Source organism: Cornus florida, unplaced genomic scaffold, assembly GCF_030987335.1.
Source record: "Cornus florida cultivar Cherokee Brave unplaced genomic scaffold, ASM3098733v1 CherokeeBrave_3.0.0_Hap2_Chr05, whole genome shotgun sequence".
NCBI lineage: Eukaryota > Viridiplantae > Streptophyta > Magnoliopsida > Cornales > Cornaceae > Cornus > Cornus florida.
The window spans coordinates 99,538,525-99,563,812 of record NW_026775575.1 but is presented as its reverse complement, the minus strand read 5'-3'; the positions used below and the strand labels follow the sequence as shown (position 1 = coordinate 99,563,812).

At 35.9% G+C, this 25,288-nt stretch overlaps 2 protein-coding genes across 2 annotated transcripts; both read left to right on the top strand.

Moving 5' to 3' along the window:
• The first annotated feature begins 365 nt into the window (after positions 1 to 365).
• Positions 366 to 10,444, top strand: LOC132307929 (puromycin-sensitive aminopeptidase-like). The gene is made up of 33 exons (XM_059805829.1): positions 366 to 637; positions 1,328 to 1,408; positions 1,545 to 1,589; positions 1,734 to 1,874; positions 1,974 to 2,049; positions 2,223 to 2,299; positions 2,596 to 2,709; positions 2,797 to 2,871; positions 2,967 to 3,074; positions 3,153 to 3,365; positions 3,475 to 3,536; positions 3,624 to 3,651; positions 3,736 to 3,822; positions 3,929 to 3,954; positions 4,236 to 4,299; positions 4,393 to 4,473; positions 4,675 to 4,722; positions 4,823 to 4,841; positions 5,039 to 5,043; positions 5,153 to 5,164; positions 5,261 to 5,317; positions 5,420 to 5,529; positions 5,628 to 5,708; positions 5,836 to 6,019; positions 6,968 to 7,116; positions 7,238 to 7,376; positions 7,462 to 7,608; positions 7,749 to 7,830; positions 7,909 to 8,084; positions 9,521 to 9,631; positions 9,755 to 9,871; positions 9,960 to 10,031; positions 10,218 to 10,444. Exons 1-33 carry the CDS (start codon positions 560 to 562, stop codon positions 10,296 to 10,298), a joined length of 2,946 nt encoding a protein of 981 aa, XP_059661812.1. The 5' UTR covers positions 366 to 559; the 3' UTR covers positions 10,299 to 10,444.
• Positions 10,445 to 14,904: 4,460 nt separating this feature from the next.
• LOC132307928 (puromycin-sensitive aminopeptidase-like) lies at positions 14,905 to 23,425 on the top strand. Its single transcript, XM_059805828.1, has 29 exons — positions 14,905 to 15,042; positions 15,142 to 15,217; positions 15,466 to 15,542; positions 15,831 to 15,944; positions 16,035 to 16,109; positions 16,204 to 16,311; positions 16,394 to 16,606; positions 16,716 to 16,777; positions 16,900 to 16,927; positions 17,012 to 17,098; positions 17,205 to 17,230; positions 17,653 to 17,716; positions 17,804 to 17,884; positions 18,142 to 18,189; positions 18,283 to 18,301; positions 18,501 to 18,505; positions 18,726 to 18,782; positions 18,886 to 18,995; positions 19,092 to 19,172; positions 19,262 to 19,445; positions 20,888 to 21,036; positions 21,183 to 21,321; positions 21,404 to 21,550; positions 21,676 to 21,757; positions 21,840 to 22,015; positions 22,442 to 22,552; positions 22,667 to 22,783; positions 22,873 to 22,944; positions 23,208 to 23,425. Exons 1-29 carry the CDS (start codon positions 14,980 to 14,982, stop codon positions 23,286 to 23,288), a joined length of 2,652 nt encoding a protein of 883 aa, XP_059661811.1. The 5' UTR covers positions 14,905 to 14,979; the 3' UTR covers positions 23,289 to 23,425.
• Positions 23,426 to 25,288: the final 1,863 nt, after the last annotated feature.

Genomic DNA, 25,288 nt, shown 5'->3' with positions numbered 1-25,288 from the left:
CAATGATATATTGATATATATAAATATATAAATATATATATATATATATTCAGTAATGTATAAGTGTATAACACATTAACACAGTATATATAATATCTATATCCTTAAATAAATTATCTTCTCTTGGTGGGTATTTCATTTGTTCCATCCTAGGTCTTGGAGAGATCCTCGGTTTCCTCTGCGTCTCTCTTCATCCGATCATCAAACAAAAGGTAAACACGCTACGGTCAACTTATCTTCAACTCTATTTTCATTTTCTCATATATATATATTTATTTATTTTCATTTTCCTTTTTGTGAATTTTGTTGTCCATAATTTAAATTATCCATATCTTATATAAAGATTATGAAAACGCTCACTGACTCCGCAACACTCTTTATGTGTTCCCTGATGAAGGGTTTTTGGTTTCAGTTTGTGAACATCTTTGGGTTTTGACCATCTGGATCATTTTTCTTATTTTTATTTATCAAAATATAAAAACCCTTTTGGGTGTTTCTATTAATTTTGATTTTTGAACTAGTAATAATCACTAGCAGCCTATTTAGGATTTGTGTTTTGATGGCTCGGTTGATTCTGCCGTGCAAAGGTTCGGGTTTATCGAAGACGTGTCTCTTGGGTTTGATCTCCTCTGCTCCTGTGATTACCCAATCTCATTTATTTTAATTTTTTGATTATCTGGTTGATTCATTAATTATCCAAATAAGTGTAAATGTTTGAATTTGGATATTTTGAGTTTTCTTCTGTTCTACGAGTTTTATCTTACAGTCAAATGGAGCATAAGGGCTCTACTTGTTAATGATTTGACTGTCATTGTGTCTGTTGTATGTTGTTTTGGACTGCACAATCATTTTTTATGTTTGTTTTTTCTTCGTAAGATTGGTTTTATCTCTTTCTGGGATTGTTTAGTCCTTAGGATTTTAGATGTTGTTGGATTAGATTATTTTGAGTTCATAATAGCATTTCAGGGCAAATTTTGCTTTCAACAGCTATAGAAATACTCACAATATGATAAACAAATGGTGCTTTAAATTACCGCATTAGAGCTTTAAACTCCAATTCTTTTTTTTCTTTTTTTTTCACTAGCTAGTGTTTTCTCACTGCAGATTACCATTGTCTAGTTTTTAGCATTTTAAAGAGAACTATGTGCTTTTTCCCCCATCTCGGTCAATGTATTAACTTCTCTCTCTCCCACACACACCATCTTTTCCCACTCTGCTGTTTTACGGCTTTGGACCATTTTTAATTGGTAATTTGGCTGTTTGATCAATTTGAGGTAAAGAATTTGACTGGCAGCTCTCAGAGTGGTTTCTTTTTGTCCTATTGCAGCTTCAAGCCACTTGTCACATTAGTTCCATCGGGAATTCAGCAAAGAATCTTGCTAGATATAGGCAGTACCTTAATTTAGAGGTTTGTAATTTCCACGAGGAAGCTTTTACTAGCAAGGCTTTTGATGTGTTGTGCTTTTATATCTCTTTTAGTCATTTACAAGATTTGGAATTTGAGTAAATATTGCTAAAATCTCATCATCTATTCCTATGACAAGGTTACCCGAGGGAGCAATTATCGATTTCCATATTTTTCATTGCCTGTAAGATGTTATAACTAATTCTTCATTACCCTCAGAAGTTCACATTATGCTGTTTCTGTTGATATATATATATATATGTATATATATATATGTATATATATGTATACGTATTATTTATTATGTGAACTATTCATCCTATTTCAGAGGGCCAAGCAAGTCAGCAGGAGGCTAATTTGTTCAGTTGCAACAGACACATTATCAAAACAAGTTGAAGAATCCAAAATGGGCACTCCAAAAGAAATCTTCCTAAAAGATTACAAGATGCCTGATTATTACTTCGATGCGGTATATAAGCACTTATTCGAATTAGAATGTGCATTGTTTATAAGTTTGGATTAGTGGTATTGGCTTGTATTCTAATGCACATTTGTAATTATTACCCAGATGGATTTGAAATTTTCACTTGGTGAGGAGAAAACAATTGTCTGTTCCAAAATAACTGTCTTCCCTAGAGTCGAAGGTGATATTGCTTCCTTTTTTGGCCTTTTTTGCTCTAATACTTCAAAAGTTTCACTTATTTTATTCTGCAAAAATAATCAAATCGATATTGATATATTGCTTTTCTGTCCAGGTTCCATTCCTGAGTATGAATTCTAAGTTATCTTTTGGTAACTAACTTGTATTATGGAACAGGTTCTTCTTCTCCACTGGTGCTGGATGGGCAAGATATGAAGTTGGTTTCAGTCAAGGTCAACAGCAAGGAACTGAAGGTATGTACCCTGTTCTGAACCCTACCAAAGCTTCTGTGTGAATATTTCACCTGGTACCACTACCCGTATACCCCATTCTCCAAAATGGTTGCTAGTGCTTATTTCTTACTTTCTAGGAGAGATGTTTTTATTGGTTATGCTTCTCCCTATTTTCATTGCCCGACAAACTTACATATGCAACTTAAATTAAACACCAAGGATATATACCTTGTCAAAGTATATGCAACTTTTTTGAGTTCAAATTTTACAAGGTAAACTTTGCATTTCCTAACTGCCTTATATTTAATATGCTTCAGGAGGAGGATTTTTACTTGGACTCACGCCATCTGACTCTCCGATCACCACCAAGTGGTAGATTTACTTTGGAAATTGTGACTGAGATACTCCCACATATGAACACATCATTGGAGGTGGAAACATGCCTTTGTTATTCATAATATTTTCTTGTGCTGTATGACTCCTTTCTGTCGTGAAACAACAATAAATTCTTACTGCAGGGGCTTTACAAGTCGTCAGGGAATTTCTGTACACAATGTGAAGCGGAGGGATTCAGAAAAATTACATTCTATCAGGTTCATTATTTGGAGCAGTGATTAATTGTGGTTGTTCATTTTGGGAGATGTTAATTGCTCTGCACGTAGTTGATGATTTCAATTTACATTATCAGGATCGTCCTGATATTATGGCAAAATATACTTGTCGCATTGAAGCTGATAAGTTGTTGTACCCAGTATTGTTGTCTAATGGAAATCTCATAGAGCAAGGAGACCTTGAGGTGAATTTCAATTAATTTTTCATCAAATAGATGTTGGTAATATTACAACAACTTTTTAATAATTTTGTTCCACTTCAGGATGGCAGACATTATGTGCTTTGGGAGGATCCCTTCAAGAAACCTTGCTATCTGTTTGCTTTAGTTGCTGGACAGTTGGAGAGCAGAGATGACACTTTTATCACTCGTTCAGGCCGTAAGGTGTCCTTGAGAATCTGGACCCCTGCACAGGACCTACCCAAGACTGTTCATGCCATGTATTCTCTTAAGGCTGCAATGAAATGGGATGAAGATGTGGGTATCACTTTTCAGCAGTCCTTTGGATGTTGTATTTAGTCCACCTCATTTGCTTCACTGATAATTAATACTCTCTTTCTCTGTCTCACGTTGCCTTTTCAATCAGGTTTTTGGTCTCGAGTATGACCTGGATCTCTTCAATATTGTGGCTGTTCCGGATTTTAACATGTAAGTTGCAAATACATCACACTTCTCATGCATTACCTGTTTAGGGTGACCGGCATTTTGATGTTTTCCCTTCTGTTTGATTGCCAGGGGAGCCATGGAAAACAAAAGCTTGAATGTATGCTTCCCCAAATATTTTATCTCATTACTTGACAACTTCTGTTTCATCTTTCTAAGAATTTGCTTAACCGACTTTTGACAGATTTTCAATTCCAAACTTGTCTTGGCATCTCCAGAAACTGCTAGTGATGCAGATTATGCTGCAATTTTGGGAGTTATTGGTCACGAGGTAGGTCATTTATTTTGTAAAGGGAATGAAGTTTGGTCATTCTTTTTTCTCAGTGTTGATGAATTCAATATATAATGACTTGGCTTCCGTTTTTGTTATATTGCAGTATTTTCACAATTGGACAGGCAACAGGTCTGCTTATATCCTTAAATCCTTGCTTGAAGTACTGAAACATGTTATTTGGATAATACTTTTTATCTTGGATGTTCCCCAGTTTTCCAATTGTGTGCCTGCACCTCTCTGATTCTTAATAAATTATCATTATATGATTTTTTTTTTTTTTTGGGTGTGTGTGTGTGTGAATTGTAACACTGGGAATTGCAATATTTATCTTTCTTGAGGTGTTCTTTCATGTAAATTTGAATTTCTGGACTTGACAAAGCTACTAATAAGTTAAGCTGAAATTCCTGCAGGGTAACATGTCGTGACTGGTTCCAGCTTAGTCTAAAGGAAGGTCTTACTGTTTTCCGTGATCAGGTGCAGGCACATATTTAGTTACCAAGTGATATAATTGCAAACTGCCGGAAGTTCTAGTCTTACTTGGCTTTCTCATTTCTAATGCTTTGGCAGGAATTTTCATCTGACATGGGGAGCCGTCCTGTAAAACGGATCGCTGATGTTTCGAGGCTTCGAAATTATCAATTTCCACAGGTTTTTATTTTTATTCTTATTTTTTAAATCACATTTATTTTTATTTTTATATTTAGTGTAGTTGGGTAGGGGAGGGGGCTTGGGTGAGTGGGTGGTTTGGAAAATCAAATTAGTTACTAGAGCTGGAAAACTGAGCACTACTTTGATTGAATGGTTTAACATGCTGCATCGAAGTGTTGATATATACTCCTGATTTTCTAGGATGCTGGTCCCATGGCTCATCCGGTACGGCCGCATTCTTACATCAAGGTCTGAAGTCTTTTCCTTCGTTTAAGGAATCATTTAGTAAGTTATTAGTGTCCTCATTATTCAGTACCGACCCTGACATTGTTGCTAACTCTATTTACAGATGGACAACTTCTATACAGGCAAGTTTGTTATTTGAGTTGTAAAGATTGGCTTTCTGTTCTCTATTATTTGATATCGCTCAAGTTTGCATGTCTTATTTTTGTGACTTGGGGATGTTTTTACTTTTAACTGGGTATCTACAAATGTTTGGCTGGCTGTTGTGCTAAAATGTTGGATATTATGGCTAATTTGGGACTTCTTCTACTTCATCTTGCAGTGACGGTATGTTCTAACAGTTAGTCTTTGTGTACTTGTATCTCTCTGTTTCTTTTGAAAAAGATATCTAACTGGTGTCTCTTTGATTTCTCTTGTATCATGCTCTTGTTTACAGGTTTATGAAAAGGTATGGGACTCTGATATATTTGTTCTATTCTCTCTCCCTATATATCGTATGTGTGTGTAAACAAGGACCAATGTTTTCCATTATCCTTCTTATCAGGGAGCTGAAGTTGTTAGGATGTACAAAACCTTACTGGGGAGTCAAGGATTCAGAAAAGTAAGGACGGGAATGTGTCTAAGCCCGAGACTAATGATTATTTCTTTCCATGTGAGGCTGCTTCATCTTCATGAATTCAATAATGTATTGTTCACATTTCAGGGAATGGACTTATATTTTAAAAGACATGATGGGCAAGCTGTCACATGTGAAGATTTCTATGCTGCTATGCGAGACGCAAATGATGCAGAATTTTCTAATTTCCTGTTGTGGTATGTCACTGGCTTTTCTACTTTTGTAGTGAATTCACACTTCTTATGATGCTATACATTTTACGATGCTATACTTTTTACTGAAACATAATATACAGGTATTCCCAAGCTGGGACACCTCTGGTCAAAGTTACTTCTTCCTACAATGCTGAAGCTCATACTTATTCTTTAATGTTTAGGTATATGTTCTCAAGATTTGTTGCAATGTTTTCTACTTTCTTGGCTAATGCCATTTTTGAAAACTTGCGTTTCATTACTTATCCAAAAATAATAATAATAACTTGTGTTTAATTGGCATTTTCTCAGTCAAGAAGTGCCCCCAACCCCAGGGCAGCCCATGAAAGAACCCATGTTCATTCCTGTGGCTGTAGGTCTGCTGGACTCAGGTGGCAAGGACATTCCTCTTACCTCTGTTTATCATGATGGGAAGTTGAAGTCCGTTTCTTGCAATGATCAGCCTGCCTACACTACAGTTCTTAGACTAACAAAGGTTAGTTCAGAATCCCCAAGAAATTTTGCTTGCTCCTACTGCACCTTTTTATGTTTTGTGTCCTTGATCTGGAACTTGGTAGAAGAACCTGTTTGAGGCATGGGCTTTACTTTATTTTCCAGCATCCATATTCCTTTAGTCTTTCAGGCCAGATGTCTAATGGTTAGTTATATCTTATACTATTTAACATATGTTAATCAAGCACATGAATCTTGAGCTACAGGTTGGGCGGCTCCAACTCGAGGCTTGGTTGGGGTCAGCACGAGCAGCTGCTTATAACTTTAAGGTTGAACATGGGTTGAAAGCAACGCGACCAATTCTGCCCTAGTTGTGGCCACTCCTTGACATAGCAGAGATTCATGTAGCTTTATGACCTATCTTCCTTAGATCATGAATTATCTCAAGAATCAAAATAATCTAAGGTTTTGGTACTTTCAGTTTCCCACTTGTCATAATCGGAACACGGGAACATCGAGGTCCATCTTTACCCGATTCTAGTTTGCGGGCCCCAATACTGAAATGAAATAAATTCACTCATTTTTGTAGTTGAACAAGGAACAAGTACTTTGCCTCCTAACCAAATTTCTCATGCATGGTGAGAAAATATAATTAAATATTGCTATCATTATCTTAACGACCATATTTGTTAAACATCAGGCACCAAAAGAGGAGGAAAACATACTTTCAATGAACTGTTAGTTGAAAAGACTTGCCCAGGGTACTCTTAAAACAAAGTGGAAAGATGCCATATTTATGTTGTCCAAGCACCCCCAATATTTTATATTCAATATATAGAGAATCTCTTCTACCTTATGATATTAGATTCAGTAAACAATATGCAGATTGCTATTAATGGCCTAGGTTCCACTCTAATAATTAATGAAAAAGGTTAATGGTTTTCCTGCTCTTATCTTCATTACCAACTGAATTTGTGTTGGTATTAAGCAGAAAGAAGAAGAATTTGTATTCTCTGATATATCTGAGCGGCCGATTCCATCTCTATTACGGGGATACAGCGCTCCTGTCCGTCTCGACTCTGATCTTACTGAGAGCGATCTGTCTTTCCTCCTCGCTCATGATTCAGATGAGTTTAACCGGTATGCATTTATCATAGCATTCAGTTTCTTTTCTATAAAGCAACTAAGTAAGATGGATATTAAACAGATAAACCCTTTTTTTCTGTAATTTTTATTTATTTTTTTTTTTTTTGGGCTTTAGCTGGGAGGCAGGGCAAGTGCTGGCAAGGAAGCTGATGCTGAGCCTAGTGGCTGATTTCCAACAAAACAAGCCATTGGTTCTAAATCCACAGTTCTTGCATGGGGTCAAAAGCATACTCAGTGACTCAAGCTTGGATAAAGTAATAGTGACAAGTGTTTTTACTTATTTTTCCTGCAAAGAGAAGTGATTGTGCCAATCAAATTAATCTGCTATTTATTATATAGGAATTCCTTGCAAAAGCAATAACTCTGCCTGGTGAAGGGGAGATCATGGACATGATGGAAGTTGCAGATCCTGATGCTGTTCATGCGGTCCGATCATTCATCAGAAAGCAGCTTGCTTCTGAGTTGAAAGAAGATTTTTTCAGCACGGTATGCATATTTCAAGAACTTATATAAAATATTAGAAACTATAACAATTACACACACACACACACACACACACACACACATATATATATATATTGCTTAATTTATCGCCAGGGATTTAACTTGGTTTGCATACTTAACAGGTCAAAAACAACAGAAGCTCGGAGCTGTATGAGTTTAACCATACCAATATGGCAAGGCGTGCTTTAAAGAATATTGCCCTTGGTCTGTGTTATTAGAACTCTACTTTGTAAGCTTGGTGTAGAGCTTAGTTAACTAATTATATCTTTGTTTTTTGTATAGGATACCTTGCGTCACTTGAAGAACCAGAACTCACTGAGCTGGCATTGCATGAATATAAAACTGCCACTAATATGACTGACCAATTTGCAGCTCTAGCAGCCATAGCCCAGAACCCTGGTAAAACCCGTGATGAGGTTCTGGCTGACTTTTATAGCAAGTGGCAAAATGACTTCTTGGTAAACCTCTGCTTTACTAGTTCTTACATCACTTGAATGTGTGCCATTGGGGAGGTGATTGCCCTTTATTGTTGGAAATTCTTTCGTAAATATTAAAGTGCTTGTTGTAAAGCATAATTGAACTCTTTGGCTTGCTTTTGCTGTTCATGTTTGTATGAAAAAAAAAGTGATTTTTAATGTGAAATCTGTAAAGTATATTGACCTTCTTTAATTGCATTTGTATCATTGAAGTTTCATGTGTTTGTCTTAACTGATGCTTAGCCTCAAGTTAGCAGGTTACTTAGAAGATGGATTATGCACTTATTTGCTTCCAGCAAGGCATGTTTGGAGGCAACTTTTAAGGAAGGAAAGCTTATTATAACTTCTACAATGAACTTCTATAGTTTTTCTCTAGTTCTGATTGACAATAGGAAGACTTGAACCCTTAACCCTGTCCCTCCCTTTTAACATATGTTGCACATCATCTTGTGTGCTTGGGTGGGTGGGTTAGGTTGGAAGGTTATTTTGAGGTGTTAAATTTGAATGACTGACCCCCCACAACCCAACAATCCCTCCCTCCATGCGTTAGAAATTCTTTTTAATTGAAGTTGCTGCTGGATGCTCTGTTTAAAAGTCAATTCTTACATGAGTTCTGTTCCATTTATGAAACCCTGATCCCAGAGCATTGAAATCCTTTGTCTTCTGTTCTTGTCTTTTTTTCTTATAATGTTAGAGGAAGGGGAATACTAAAGTTGACGTGGGTAGAGTTAGGAAGGATATGATGATGTGGTTGACCTTAGAGCGGAATGGAAAATTAGGATTCATTTAGCGGACCCCAAGTAGGAAATTGCTTTGTTGAGTTTGAGTGTGAGGCAAACCAATAATCTGCTTCATAGTAGTATTAAATTACCGTCGGTCTATTATCTATCAACAGTTTAAAGTGATGCTTCTTTTATTTTTTCTTTACGCTTTTTTGGTAGGTAACAAGGGTGTGAAAAGCATTTCTGTCGTATACTGATTTGGTTTTAGACAGTGTTGATGCCTTTTAATTTTCATGCACACATGTACTTGCAAACTTTGTGCACATTGTTCTTAATTGATTTTAGTTACCTGTTACTTATCAAAAAAAATAATAATAATTTGATTTTAGTGACCTGCATATTGACATGTTTGTGGTAAAAAAAATTCTTGCCCTCACCCCCCAAGACCAAAAAAAAAAAAAAACAATGTTAAGAACCTCCTATTGACATGCTTCATGTCTATTCTTTTTTTTTTTCTTAGTTGGTACTCACACACACGTCTCCATGGAGGCTTGAACCCCTTACCTCCCAAAGGGAGGTAAGGGCTTGATACATTTTTCTTCCTATTCAAGAAAAGACCTAGGCCCTGTCTATTCTTGCAATAGTAATTTTAGATTCTTCCATTTGGAGAAGTAATTTTGTTGTCACCCTCTTCAGGTTGTGAATAAATGGTTTGCCCTTCAAGCTATGTCTGACATTCCTGGTAATGTTGAGAATGTTAAGAACCTCCTAAACCATCCAGCATTTGACCTGCGTAATCCAAACAAGGTACTCTCTCTCTCTCTCTCACACACACACACACAGAGTTATAGTTAATCCACTCCCTTTCTGCATGTATGTTCATTTTAGTTTATAAAGTTATATTGAATCTCGATTTCAAATGTGCAACAGGTATATTCACTTATCGGAGGCTTTTGTGGATCTCCTGTGAATTTCCACGCAAAAGATGGGTCAGGCTACAGATTCTTGGGAGAATTAGTGGTGCAGCTCGATAAACTGAACCCTCAGGTCTGTTAGATAAGAAAGTCTCTCACATGAATTGATTCTTGTTTTTCCTTGCATCTCAATCATAATTGAATCTCTTCTTGGATTGCAGGTGGCTTCCCGCATGGTGTCAGCCTTCTCTAGATGGAGGCGCTATGATGAAACCCGGCAAAGCCTCGCCAAGGTATTAATTATGTTGCCACAATTGTTCTATATTTGTTTTTTTGTTTGTGTGTGTTCTTATTATTTGTGCATTATCCTTTTTATAGGATGTTATTATAATATTCAAATGCCAAATTACTCTCAAGAAAGAGTAATCTTGTTTCCATATTCTGCACCCTCTAAACTAACACTTCATGGCTTCTATCAGGCACAGCTGGAGATGATCATGTCAGCCAATGGACTCTCGGAAAATGTGTTTGAGATAGCCTCCAAAAGCTTAGCTGCTTAAATATTTTCCCTTCTGTTTGAAGCGAGTTGTCATATATATATGTATATGTATGTTATGGCTTGTGTCATGGGATCACAATAAAATGACTTTTGCGTTTGGCAAACTGGAAGAATGTTTTATTATAAAAAGACCATTTTTCATTTGAAGTGCCAATTTATGAGTAATGTAGTTGAGAATGCTACTGTGTTTGGAGTTTGGGAACTCTGACTTGATGGTTATTGCTGAGGTACAAGCTTTGAGTTAATTGTTGCTTGTAACTAATTAAGGGTTCATTTGGATAAATATATAGATTTGAAATCAAAGAATTTGAATTCACATAGAATGTTTTGGTTATTGAAGTTGTTTTTTAAAACTCTCCTTCTCAATAGCCATGAGATGATCATCTCAGGGTGTTATGATAGCGGTTTAGGAGATTTTTATATTTATTACAAAGCAACTTGAATCTTTTTAGGTAACCAGGGAAAAAAAAAAGAAGAAAAAGGGGCCTTATGGGTATGAATTTAGAATAAATTTTCATGCCTCGTCATTTGAAATTTACATATGGAAAATGATAGGGACAGAGAATGGTAATTCCCAATGTGGTTTTGCCACTTGAGACTCTTTAAACAGGGCAAAAAATGTTGGTTGAATATTCACCATCACTGTAGGTTTATGCATGTATATACATATTTTTATATATGGAGGTTCTCCATCCCCGGGCCAATTTGAATATTATGTAGAACTTAATTTTGAATTAGTAGGCTCTAATTTGACTCTAAAATTTTATTGTGAATAATCTTTTCACAGAGAGAGAAAAGGTCGAGTAAATTTTCAGGAGCGAGAATGAATAATATTTAAGTCCCTAATTGTAGAAAGAGGTAATTTTTTTTTATAGTGTGAATTTCAGACCCAGTTTTAGATAGAGAAAATAAAGAAATTTTAAGGAAGAGAGAGAGAAAGTGAAGGGTCTTGGATTGAAGATAAGGTTGAATATTGAGGATATATATATATATTTATTGAACAATTTTTTATTATTATTATTTTTATTTATTTATGTTGAAAACTGTCTAAATAGATTGCTTTTAACACATTCCATTCGGGATTTTTATTGGGTTTCCTGTAACTACTCATTTGAATACAAGCTATATTGCTTCCACAATGAAAAATAAATCTGGAACCTTGTAGCTTTTTTTACAGTATGATCAATATATGATTTTCGTGTGTTACCTTATGGCCAATATTACTTTTTGGAGGGAACTATAAAATTTATTTTTATATTTTTTCATTTTTTCGGGGTTGTGTGAATCCATATTGAAACAAAAAAGTTCTAACCTGCATATAATCGATTCTTGGGTTAGTCAGACTAATCCCTCGTAATAAATAATAATGCTAAAATATAGAGCAGAATTTAGCAAAGAGTTGGAAGAGAATCACATGGCCAGACAAAGTTGGGACGTGGGCTTAAATCATTTATTATTACAAATACATTTTTATCAAGTTAATTCAATTATTCTTTGGAAAAAAAAAAAAAAAATGTCAATTGATCTAACATAGAGTGAAACATGAGCTGGGAGGCCTTGTTGCAATAGTAAAATTATTCCATTTATAACTTGGATGTCACGATTTCAAAATAGCCTAATGTCAAATTGTCTCTTCCAAATACTGCCTCGAAGCAAAGTAATAATTTTTTATATCAATAGCACTTAAATGACTTTCATTGTACTAGATATCAATCTCAAATTCTTAGAAATCTCCGAGGATGCTCTTGATTGTAAATGCAAAGATAAAAATTACATCTATCGACATGCATTAAACTCTTCTTAATTCCGTAACAGCAGAAGTCTCGTGACTGAATTAGCGCCTTACATTTGACCGACAACTAAAAGGACAAAAAATTTCATCGTTCCTCTTATAATGATATTAATAACATTAATCCTTTCATTTTCAACGTTTTTATATTATTGTTATATAATTATAGATTAGTCTTCTTCTTCACTCTTTCTATAAAACATTGTAGATATGAGTTGCACTAATTATCTTTTTAATGGGGCCGAAGGTTATACATCAAAGAAATCTAATGGGACATCTTTCTTTGGACGGAGTGACTGCAATAAGGCCCACCCTCATTGTCACTGTCACTGTCAAACTCATGGAGGAGTCAAACTCATCCAGTTTTTTCAATTCCCATTTTCTTCATTATAAGACTTAAAAATCTCCATTCAATGCGGGCATATAATTTGGCCATGTCGGCAAAGGTGGATGTATTTCTTCTTCTTCTTCTTCTTCGATGTTTTTAATACATGGAGTAACTCATGAACGAGCAATGGCAATGTTTCATGGATGAGTGTGTTCGGGAGAAACGCTGTCTGAGTTTCACTGCTGAGAAAGAAAACTCAGTGACCGTTGCAACGGTTACATTTTGATTTGAAATAAAGCCATAATCTCACTCCCGAGTTGGAAACCGTGTTGATGGTCTGCTAATTCAGGAGTACAAGTAGAACCGATCACATGCTTGAAGAAATGCGTAGGAGAAACCCTTTGGCATTAGATGAGGAAGATATTTGCTACGGCTTTTGATAAAGAATAATAATAGATTAGATAACTATTGTCCCCAAAGAACTTCAATGATGTATATATAGAATTTTTCTTTATTTAGTCATTGTATAAATGTATATTTATGAATTGTTAATTTTAGCATCATCTATAACTTTATATAAATTTTTCTTTCTCTTGGGGGCTCCTTTCAGTTGTTCCTCCATCCTGGGTCTTCGAGGGATCCTCTGTTCCCTCTGGGTCTCTCTTCATCTCATCATCGAACAAAAGGTAAACATACAACACTCAATTTATCTTCGAACTCTATTTTCCTTTTCTTATATATATATATATATATATATATATATATATATATATGTATGTATGTATGTATGTATGTATTTTTAATTTTTATTGTCCTTTTTTTTTTTGTGAATTTTTTTGTCCATAGTTTAAATTATCCAAATCTTTTGTAAACCTTATGAAAATGCTCACGGACTTGGGATCACTCTTTATGTGTTCCCTAATGAAGGGTTTTTAGTTTCAGTTTGTGAAAGTCTTTGGGTTTTGACAATCTGGGTCATTTGTTTTTTTTTTTTGTAAAATCAAAATTTAGACCCTTTTGGGTGTTTTTATCAATTTTGATTTTTGAACTAGTGATAATCCCTAGTAACCTATTTAGGATTTGTGTAATGATGGCTCGGTTGATTCTGCATGCAAAGGTTCGGGTTTATCGAAGTTATGTCTCTTGGGTTTGATCTCATCTGCTCCCAAACCCATTTATTTGATTTTTTTTATTATCTGGTTGATTCCTGAAGTATATGAAAATATGTAAAATAGTAAATATTTGAATGCTCTACCTGGTTGGGTTTGAAGCAACTGTTTCAATATTTTGAGTTTTCTTCTATTTTGCTAGTTGTATTTTATTTTGATATGAAATTTTTTTTTTTTCCGATAAGGTCTGCAAGTTGTATTTTACAGTCAAATGGAGCAGGGTTCATTATTTGTTGCTGATATAAATGCTTTGATTGTCATTATATGTGTTGTATGTTGTTTTGGACTTCACAAGTATCTTTTAAGTTCGTTTTTTCTTCGTAAGACTAGTTTTATTCACTTTCTGGGATTGTTTGGTGCTTGCTAGGATTTTAGATGCTGTTGGATTAGTTTATTTTGATTTCATAGTAGCATTTCAATGCAAATTATGCTGTCAAAAGCTACAGAAATAGTTACGATATGATAAACAAATGATGCTTTATTTTACATTTCAATGCAAATTATGCTGTCAAAAGCTACAGAAATAGTTATGATATGATAAACAAATGATGCTTTAAATTATCACATAAGAGCTTTAGAATCCAATTCTTTTTTTTTTTCTTTTTTTTTTTTTTTTTTTTTTTTTTCCATTAGCCAGTGTTTTCTCACTACAGATTACAATTGTCCAGTTTTAAACTTTTTAAACAGAACTATGTGCTATTCCCCCACCTTGGTTTATATATTAAATTTCAAGAAATCTTCTTTTTAACAATTAATTATCAACTAAATCAGGATTCATTTGAATAATAATGAAACACCCTCTCTCTTTCTCACACATTCTTTTCTCACTCTGCTGTTTTACGGTTTGGGAATGTTTTCAATTGGTAATTTGGCTGTTTAATCAATTTGAGGTACAGGATTTGACAGGCAACTCTCATAGTGGTTTCTTTTTGCCCTATTGCAGCTTCAGGCCACTTGTCGCGTTAGTTCCATTGAGAATTCAGCAAAGAATCTCTTTTGTACTTTTTTTTTCTTCTGAATACAGGTTTGTACTTTCCATGAGAAAGCTTTTACTACCAAGGCTTTTGATACACAGTGCTTTTACATCTCTTTTAGTCATTTACAAGCTTTGGAATTTGAATAAATATTGCTAAAATCTCATCATCTATTCCTATGACTAGGTTACCTGTAGGAGCAATTATTGATTTTCATATTTTTCATTGCCTATAAGGCTATAAGATTGTATGATTAATTCTTCATTGCCCTCAGAAGTTCACATTATGCTGCTTCTGTTGATAATTTTTTCTACTGATTATGTGGACTCTTCATCCTATTTCAGAGGGCCAAACAAGTCAGCTGGAAGCTAATTTGTTCAGTTGCAACCGACACATTACCAAAGCAAGTTGAAGAATCCAAAATGGACACTCCAAAAGAAATCTTCCTAAAAGATTACAAGATGCCTGATTATTACTTCGATGCGGTATATAAGCACTTCTTTCAATTAGAATATACATTGTTTATAAGTTTGGATTAATGGCATTGGCTTGTATTCTAATGCGCATATGGAATTATTACTCAGGTGGATTTGAAATTTTCACTTGGTGAGGAGAAAACAACTGTCTCTTCCAAAATAACTGTCTTCCCTAGAGTTGAAGGTTATATTGCTTCCATTTTTGGCCTTTTGTGCTCTTGAAAATATATAATATTATTTGCTGGAGTAATGTGTTCTTCAGTATTCTGCAATGCACAATTTTTTTACAAACTCCAAAAGTTTCACTTATTTTATTCTGCAAAAAAAATCAAATTGATATATTGCTTTTCTGTCCATGTTCCATTCCCAAGTTTGAACTCTAATTACTCTTTTGGAATGTTATTTCCGTAACTATCTTATATTATGGAACAGATTCTTCTTCTCCACTGGTACTCGATGGGCAAGATCTGAAGCTGGTTTCAGTCAAGGTCAACAGCAAGGAACTGAAGGTGTGTACTCTGTACAGTACCCTACCCAAAGCTTCTGTTTGAATATTTCACCTTTACCCGTATACATCATTCACCAAAATGGTTGCCGGTGCTTAATTCCAACTTTCTAGGAGTGATGCTTTTATTAGATATGCTTCTCCCTATTTTCATTGCCTTACCAACTTGCATATGTAACTTAAATTAAATACCATGGATATACCTTGTCAAAGTGCATGCAAATTTTTTATGTTCAAATTTTACAAGGTCAACTTTGCATTTCCTAACTGCATTATATTTAATATGCTTCAGGCAGAGGATTTTTACTTGGACTCACGTCATCTGACTCTCCGATCACCACCAAGTGGTAGATTTACTTTGGAAATTGTGACTGAGATATACCCACATATGAACACATCATTGGAGGTGGAAACATGGGCCTTTGTCATTCATAATATCTTCTTGTGCTGTATGACTCTTTTCTGTCTTTACAACAACAAAAAATTCTTACTGCAGGGGCTTTACAAGTCGTCCGGGAATTTCTGTACACAATGTGAAGCAGAGGGATTCAGAAAAATTACATTCTATCAGGTTCATTATTTGGAGCAGTTATAAGTTGTGGTTGTTCATTTTGGGAGATGTTATTGCTCTGCACTTAGGTAATGATATCGATTTACATTATCAGGATCGTCCTGATATTCTGGCAAAATATAGTTGTCGCATTGAAGCTGATAAGTTGTTGTACCCAGTATTGTTGTCTAATGGAAATCTCATAGAGCAAGGAGACCTTGAGGTGAACTTCACTTAATTGTTCATCAAATAGATGTTTGTTGTGCGATAGTACTACAACTATTTTAAATTTTGTTTCACTTCAGGATGGCAGACATTATGCTCTTTGGGAGGACCCCTTCAAGAAACCTTCCTATCTTTTTGCTTTAGTTGCTGGACAGTTGGAGAGCAGAGATGACACTTTTATCACTCGTTCAGGCCGTAAGGTGTCCCTGAGAGTCTGGACCCCTGCACAGGACCTACCCAAGACTGTTCATGCCATGTATTCTGTTAAGGCTGCAATGAAATGGGATGAAGATGTTGGTATCACTTTTCAGCAGTCCTTTGGATGTTGTATTTAGTATACCTCATTAGCTTTACAAATAAATAATGCTCCCTCCCTCTCCCTCTCGTTGCCTTTTCAATCAGGTTTTTGGTCTTGAGTATGATCTGGATCTCTTCAATATTGTGGCTGTTCCGGATTTTAACATGTAATTTGTAAAATACATTACACTTATCATGCATTACCTTTTTAGGGTGACCGGCATTTTAATGATTTGTGGTTTCCTTTTCAAAGCTGCTGACCCCGCTTTTTCCCTTATATGATTGCCAGGGGAGCCATGGAAAACAAAAGCTTGAATGTATGCGTCCCCAAATATATTAATTCTTTACTTGACAACTGCTGTTTCATCTTTCTAAGAATTTGCTTAATTGACTTTTGACAGATTTTCAATTCCAGACTTGTGTTGGCATCTCCAGAAACTGCTAACGATGCAGATTATGCTGCAATTTTGGGAGTTATTGGTCATGAGGTATGTCTTTTATTTTGTAGAGGGAATAAAGTTTGGACATTCCTTTTTCTTAGTGTTGATGAATTCAATTTATAGTGATTTGGCTTCACTTTCTGTTATATTGCAGTATTTTCACAATTGGACAGGCAACAGGTCTGCTTATATCCTTAAATCCTTGCTTGAAGTACTAAAACATGTTATTATCTTGATGCTAGGTTTTCGAATTGTGTGCCTGCTCCTCTCTGATTCTTAATAAATTATCATCATATCATTTTATTTTCCTGGGTGTGTGCGTGTAGGAATTGTAACACTAATGTATTGAAATATGTATCTTTCTTGAGGTGTTCTTTGATGTAAATTTTGAAGTTCTGCTTATATCCTTAAATCCTTGCTTGATGTACTAAAACATGTTAATAAATTATCATCATATCATTTTATTTTCCTGGGTGTGTGCGTGTAGGAATTGTAACACTATGGTATTGAAATATGTATCTTTCTTGAGGTGTTCTTTGATGTAAATTTTGAAGTTCTGGACTTGACAAAGGTACTAATAAGTTAAGCTGAAATTCCTTCAGGGTAACATGTCGTGACTGGTTCCAGCTTAGTCTAAAGGAAGGTCTTACTGTTTTCCGTGATCAGGTGCAGACATATTTTTAATTACCAAGTGATAATTGCAAACCGCCAGAAATTCGAGTCTCACTTGGCTTTCTTCTAATGCTTTGGCAGGAATTTTCATCTGACATGGGGAGCCGCACTGTAAAACGGATCGCTGATGTTTCGGGGCTTCGAAATTTTCAATTTCCACAGGTTTCTTTTTTTTTTTTTACAAAATTTTAAAATCACATTTTTTTATTATAAAAGTATTGAGGGGTAGGGGAGGGGGCTGGGATAGTGGGTGGCTTAAAAAATCACATTAATTACTAGTACTAGAAAACTAAGGACTACTTTGAGTGTCCATGAGTGAACACTCATGCCTCGTCATCTGAGTGTGCAATTAATGTTTTGGTTTATGGAATGGGTTTAACATGCTGCATCGAAGTGTTGATATACTCCTGATATTCTAGGATGCTGGTCCCATGGCTCATCCAGTACGGCCACATTCTTACATCAAGGTCTGAAGTCTCTAAGGAGGAATCCTTTAGTAAGTTATTAGTGTCCTCATTACTCAGTGCTTACCCTGACATTGTTGCTAACTTTATTTACAGATGGACAACTTCTATACAGGCAAGTTTATGTTATTTGAGTTGTAAAGATTGGCTTTCTGTTCTCTGTTATTTGATATCGCTCAAGTTTACATGTCTTATTTTGGTGACTTGTGGATGTTTTTTCTTTTAACTGGGCATCTACAAATGTTTGGCTGGCTGTTGTGCTAAAATGTTGGATATTATGGCTAATATGGGATGATTTCTACTTCATCTTGTAGTGACGGTATGTACTAACAGTTAGTCTTTGCGTAGTTGTATCTCTGTTTCTTTTGAAAAAGATATCTAACTGGTGTCTCTTTGATCTCTCTTGTATCATACTCTTGTTTACAGGTCTATAATAAGGTATGAGACTCTGATATCTTTGTTCTATTCTCTCTCTCTCTATATATATAGTATATGTGTGAAAACAAGGACCATTGTTAACCCCTAATCCTTCTTATCAGGGAGCTGAAGTTGTTAGGATGTACAAAACCTTACTGGGGAGTCTAGGATTCAGAAAAGTAAGGACGGGAATGTGTCAAAGCCTGAGACTGATGATTATTTCTTCCCATGTGAGGCTGCTTCATCTTCGTGGAATCAATTAATGTATTGTTCACATTTCAGGGAATGGATTTATATTTTAAAAGACATGATGGGCAAGCTGTAACATGTGAAGATTTCTATGCTGCCATGCGAGATGCAAATGACACAGATTTTTCTAATTTCCTGTTGTGGTGTGTCACTGGATTTTCTACTTTTGTAGTGAATTCTCACTTTTTATGATGCTATACCCTTTACGGCTATAATTTTTACTGAAAAATAATATACAGGTATTCCCAAGCTGGGACACCCCTGGTGAAAGTTACTTCTTTCTACAATGCTGAAGCTCGCACTTATTCTTTAATGTTTAGGTATGAGTTCTCAAGATTTGTTGCAATGTTTTCTGCTATTTAGCTAAAGCCATTTTGAATAACTTGTGTTTAATTGGGCATTTTCTCAGTCAAGAGGTGCCACTAACCCCAGGGCAGCCCATGAAAGAACCCATGTTCATTCCTGTGGCTGTGGGTCTGCTAGACTCAGGTGGCAGGGACATTCCTCTCACCTCTGTTTATCATGATGGAAAGTTGGAGTCCGTTGCTAGCAATGATCAGCCTGCCTACACTACAGTTCTTAGAGTGACAATGGTAAAAGAACCTTGTTATGCATGTCTCAAATTATAGTCTTATTAGGTTTCTGTTTTAGAGTTCTATTTCATTAGGTAATTTATTGTTAGACAAGTTTTGGGCTCCAAAGATTTGTAATCCTTGTCCAACAAGGAATTAGGTTTGGAGCTCTATAAATAGAGACCAGTGTTTTATGTCGAGGTTTGAATGAACAAAGTTGTGAGAGTAGAAGAGTGTGTGTAATCATCATATTTTGAATAGAAAAGTTAGTCGTTCTTCGTTTGTTGACATAGGCAAAAGTGGATAAGATAAATTCGAAGGCGGTGAATGTTATTCGATTGGCCTTGATAGATGAAGTTGTGTATGATGTAGGAATTGTAATTCTTGTCCAACAAGGAATTGGGTTCTGAGCTCTATAAATAGAGACCCATGTTATGAGTTGAGGTGTGAGTGAACGAAGTTGTGAGAGAGTTGAGTTGAGAGAGTAGAAGAGTGTGTGTCCATGTTATGAGTTGAGGTGTGAGTGAACGAAGTTGTGAGAGAGTTGAGTTGAGAGAGTAGAAGAGTGTGTGTCATCCTCATATTTTGAATAGAAAAGTTAGCCGTTCTTTGTCCGTGGACGTAGGCAGTTTGCCGAACCACGTAAAATCTCTGTGTTGTTGGTTTGTGTTGTTTCTTCTTTCTTCCTATTGTGTGAGTGTGTGCGTAGTGATTCACAACAAACCTGTTTCAGGCATAGGCTTTACTTTCTTTTCCAGCACATGAATCTTGAGCTACAGCTTGGGTGGCTCCAACTTGAGGTTTAGTTGGGGTCGGCATGGGGAGCTGCTTATACCTTTAAGGTTGAATATGGGTTGAAAGCAACCCGACCAATTTTGCCCTAGCTGTGGCCACTCCTAGACATGGCAGAGATTCATGTTCTTTATGACCAATATTCCTTAGATCATGAAATGTCTCAATAACAAAAATAATCTAAGGTTGTGTACTTTCAGTTCCCCACTTGGCATAATCTGAACACAGGAACCTTAAGGTCCTTCTGTACCTGATTCTAGTTTTCTTGCCCCAATACTGAAATGACATAAATTCACTTATTTCTGTAGTTGACACAGGGAACAAGTTCTTTGCCTCCTAACCAAATTTCTCATGAATGATGAGAAAATATAATTTAAATATTGCTATTAAGATAGGCCATATTTGTTAAACATCAAGCACCAAAAGACGAGGAAAACATACTTTCAATGAAGTGTTAGATGAAAAGACTTGCCCAAAGTGGAAAGATGCCATATTTATGTGCTCCAAACACCCCCAATTTTTAAATTCTCTTCTACCTTGTGATATTAGTTTCAGTAAACATGATGTATATTGCTATTAATGGCGCCTAGGTTCGACTCTAATAATTAACGAAGAGGTGTTTTCCTGCTCTTATCTTCAATACCAGCTGAATTTGTTTTGGTATTAAGCAGAAAGAAGAAGAATTTGTATTCTCTGATATACCTGAGCAGCCAATTCCATCTCTATTACGGGGATACAGTGCTCCTGTCCGTCTAGACTCTGATCTCACTGAGAGCGATCTGTCTTTCCTCCTTGCTCATGATTCAGATGAGTTTAACCGGTATGCATTTACCATAGCATTCAGTTCTTTTCTATTCTGCAATTAGTAATGGACGGATATTTAACAGAAAGGAAACAACCCCCTCACCACCCCCCCACCCCCCCCCCCCCCCCCCCCCCCTTCTTCCTTTTTTTTTTTGGCTTTAGCTGGGAGGCAGGGCAGGTGCTGGCAAGGAAGCTGATGCTGAGCCTAGTGGCTGATTTCCAACAAAACAAGCCATTGGTTCTAAATCGACAGTTCTTCCATGGGGTCAAAAGCATACTCTGTGACTCAAGCTTGGATAAAGTAATGGTGACAAATGTTTTTACAAATATTTTTTTTGCAAACAAGGTATTCGAATCAACTTAGTATTCTATTCAATATATAGGAATTCCTTGCAAAGGCAATAACTCTGCCTGGTGAAGGGGAGATCATGGACATGATGGAAGTTGCAGATCCTGATGCTGTTCATGCTGTCCGATCTTTTATCATAAAGCAGCTTGCTTCTGAGCTGAAAGAAGATTTGCTCAGCACGGTATTCATATTTCTAGAACATGTATAAAATATTAGATACTATAACAATATATATATATGTGTGTGTGTGTGTGTGTGTTGCTTAATTTATCGCTGGGGATTTAACTTGGTTTGTATACTTCACAGGTCAAAAACAACAGAAGCTCAGAGCAGTATGTGTTTAACCATACCAACATGGCAAGGCGTGCTTTAAAGAATATTGCCCTTGGTCTGTGTTATTAGAACTCTATTTTTGTAATGTTGGTGTACTAAAGCCTAGTGACTTAATTATATCTTTGTTTTTTGAATAGGATACCTTGCATCACTTGAAGATCCAGAATTCACCGAGCTCGCATTGCATGAATATAAAACTGCCACTAATATGACCGAACAATTTGCAGCTCTAGCAGCCATAGCCCAGAACCCTGGTAAAACCCGTGATGAGGTTCTGGCTGACTTCTATAGCAAGTGGCAAAATGACTTCTTGGTAAGCCTCTGCTTCATGGTAGTATTAAATTACCATTGGTTGTAGCTATCTATTATCAATCAACTTTTATTGATTCCAGTTTGATGTAATTCTTCTTTTATTGTTTCTTTACATTTTTCTGGTAGGTAACAAGGTTGTAGAAAACCTCTCTCTAGTCATATACTGATTTGGTTTTAGACAATGTTGATGCCTTTTAATTTTCATGCACAGATGTACTTGCCAACTTTGTGCACATAGTTCTTAATTGATTTTTATTACCTGTTGATATTGACATGTTTGGTAAAAAAAATTATTGGCACCCAACAAACCCCCCAAAATAATAATAATAATAATGTCATACTGGCATGCATGCTTCATGGCTATTCTTGCAATATACCTTTTAGATTCTTCCATTTGGAGAAGTAATTTTGTTGTCATCCTCTTTAGGTTGTGAATAAATGGTTTTCCCTTCAAGCTATGTCTGACATTCCTGGTAATGTTGAGAATGTTAAAAACCTCCTAAACCATCCAGCATTTGACCTGCGTAATCCAAACAAGGTACTCTCTCTCTCTCTCTCTCACACACACACAGAGTGAAACCACTCCTTTTCCGCATGGATGCTCCATTTTAGTTTAAAGTTACATTGAATCTCGATTTCAAATGTGCAACAGGTATATTCACTTATTGGAGGCTTTTGTGGATCTCCTGTGAATTTCCATGCAAAAGATGGGTCAGGCTACAAATTCGTGGCAGAATTAGTGGTGCAGCTTGATAAACTGAACCCTAGGGTCTGTTAGATAAGAAGTCTCTGGCCTCAATTGATTCTCATCTTTCCTTGCATTTCAACCATAATCGAAGCTCTCTTCTTCGATTGCAGGTGGCTTCCCGCATGGTGTCAGCCTTCTCTAGATGGAGGCGCTATGATGAAACCCGGCAAAGCCTCTCAAAGGTATTAAGTTGTTGCCACAATTGTTATATTTTTGGTTGTTCACTTTCATGTGTTTCATTTTTTCTTTCACCCTACTTACAGTATTGGTCTTTGCAAGGTGGTACTTTCTTAAGAACCTAGTGTTCTTAGTATTAGTGTGTTACCCTTAAAGGATATTATAATATCCAAATTCCAAATTAGTCTCAAGAAAGAATATATATATCATATTCTTGTTTCCATATTCTGCACCCTCTAAACTAACAACACTTCATGGCTTCTTTCAGGCACAGCTGGAGACGATCATGTCAACCAATGGACTTTCGGAAAATGTGTTTGAGATTGCCTCGAAAAGCTTAGCTGCTTAAATATTTTCCCTTCTACCTGAAGCGAATTGTCACACACACACACACACAGGCATGTATCATGGGATCACAATAAATTGTGTTTGGGGCTTCACAAACTAAAGAAGTTTTTATTATAAAATTACCATTTTTCATTTACAGTGCCAATTTATGTAATGTAGTTGGGAAAGGATACTGTGATTTGGTCCGCTATCCCCATCATGATCCCCCTACCCCAAAGGGAAAGGTCCTTCCCTTTTGGTCCTGTTGTGGGCGAGGAGGGATTCGAACCCCTGACACGTGGGTCGTAGCCATGTGTTCTAATCCTCTGAGCTACAGGCCCCACCCCGTCTCTAGTACTTTGATAATTACTGCTAGGGTACATGCTAGACCTAATTGTTGCTGCTGCCTGTGAATGAGTGAGCTGAGAACACAATTTAGGGTTCATTTGGATAAATTAGAAGATTTGAAATCAAAGAATTTGAGTTTACACAGAAGGTTGGTTATTGTAGTTGGATTTTAAAATTCAAGGTGACCTTACAATAGAGGTACAAGAGAAATCTTTTATTACAAATCAACTTGAATATTTTCGAAATGAATTTCAAATAACTTTATCACGTCTTGATCTTGTTATTTATCGTTTGAGAACCGATCTAAAATATCATTGAACATGTTGAGTTTCTTTTCTTGTTATCTCCAACAAAATTTAATAAATATTTTAATAGTATTGATAAACATTTATAGCATACAAAATTGGCCAATTTTAATAGTGTGAATGTATCACTTCTATGGTACACATTGACAATTGTTAAATATAATGTAATGCCACTACAAAATTTAATAAATATTTTAAATTTGGACAATACTTATCAATGATGCAAACACATCAACGCAATGATGAATAAAAAGTGAAGTGAATGAAAAGAGAAGTGATTTTCTATCAAACATTTAGTTAGCGTGAAAATTTATTCAGGAAAATTGTATGAAAATATTAGTTTGTTAGTTTGTACAAAATAATCAGCCGCCCCAACTTTCTCTTCCAACTCTCTCTAACTTTCTCTCTCTAACAGGCAGCTTCGTCTTCTTCACTCTGCCTCCCGCTCCCTTCCATGGGAGTGGGGAGATGAAGGCCGTCTCCCGCGGCTGCAATAAACTCACTGTGTTTCAATAAATGTGTTCCGTGGGTATTTTTTTATGTAGTTTTTTTGTTTTCTTCGGTTAGATCTGTTCACGCTCGGTTCATTTTCGAATCCCATGGGTGGATCTGTTATTTTCTCCGACTAAATCTCTGGTCTATGTCGTTTTTGGTTTTTCCCACCTCGATTTAATCTTTTTTCTCCTTGATTTGATCTTATGCGGGGTTTCTTGGTTGTTGGAGCGCTTTGTAATTGTACTTTTGGATCGGTTGCCGTGATGATGGTCAGACCTTTCGGTCTCTCCTATTTGCTACATTCTCCCATGGTGGTTCCGTTTGCAGATGTTGGGCTCTGTTTCCTCCACAAATCTGGAGTCTGTTCTTCATTTATTTGTTTTGCTTCAAGATTTGTATGCCTTTTCTGGTTTGGTTTTATGCCTCTGTACTGCCATCTTGGCTTTAAGCCTTTGTGCCTTTGAATGACCAAAAAAAAAAAAAAATAAAGACTTGGGGGCTCGTGGAGTCATGGGCTTTCCAACCAGAGAACACAAAAAAACAAAATATATGTTATTCTTTGTATATATAATAGAGGGGTATATATATTGCAAGAGAACATGTTTAGAGAGAACTTGCCTTCTAGAAGTTTACTAAAATAGAAATTGTTAGAAAACTTGGCTCTTTGAAACTCAATAGAAAAGAAAGAAGTTAGTTGTTTTACATGATTGAATTGTTGGATAAAATAGAAACTTCAAATAAAAAGAAGCACTGTTCACGAGAAAATATTATTTCCTCGTATTTTGTGTAAGAAAAGTTTTGGAGGAAACTAGTCTAATGCGGGAAACCATATTTTCTATTACCATTCTTTTTTCATTGAAAAATTTAAAAATTC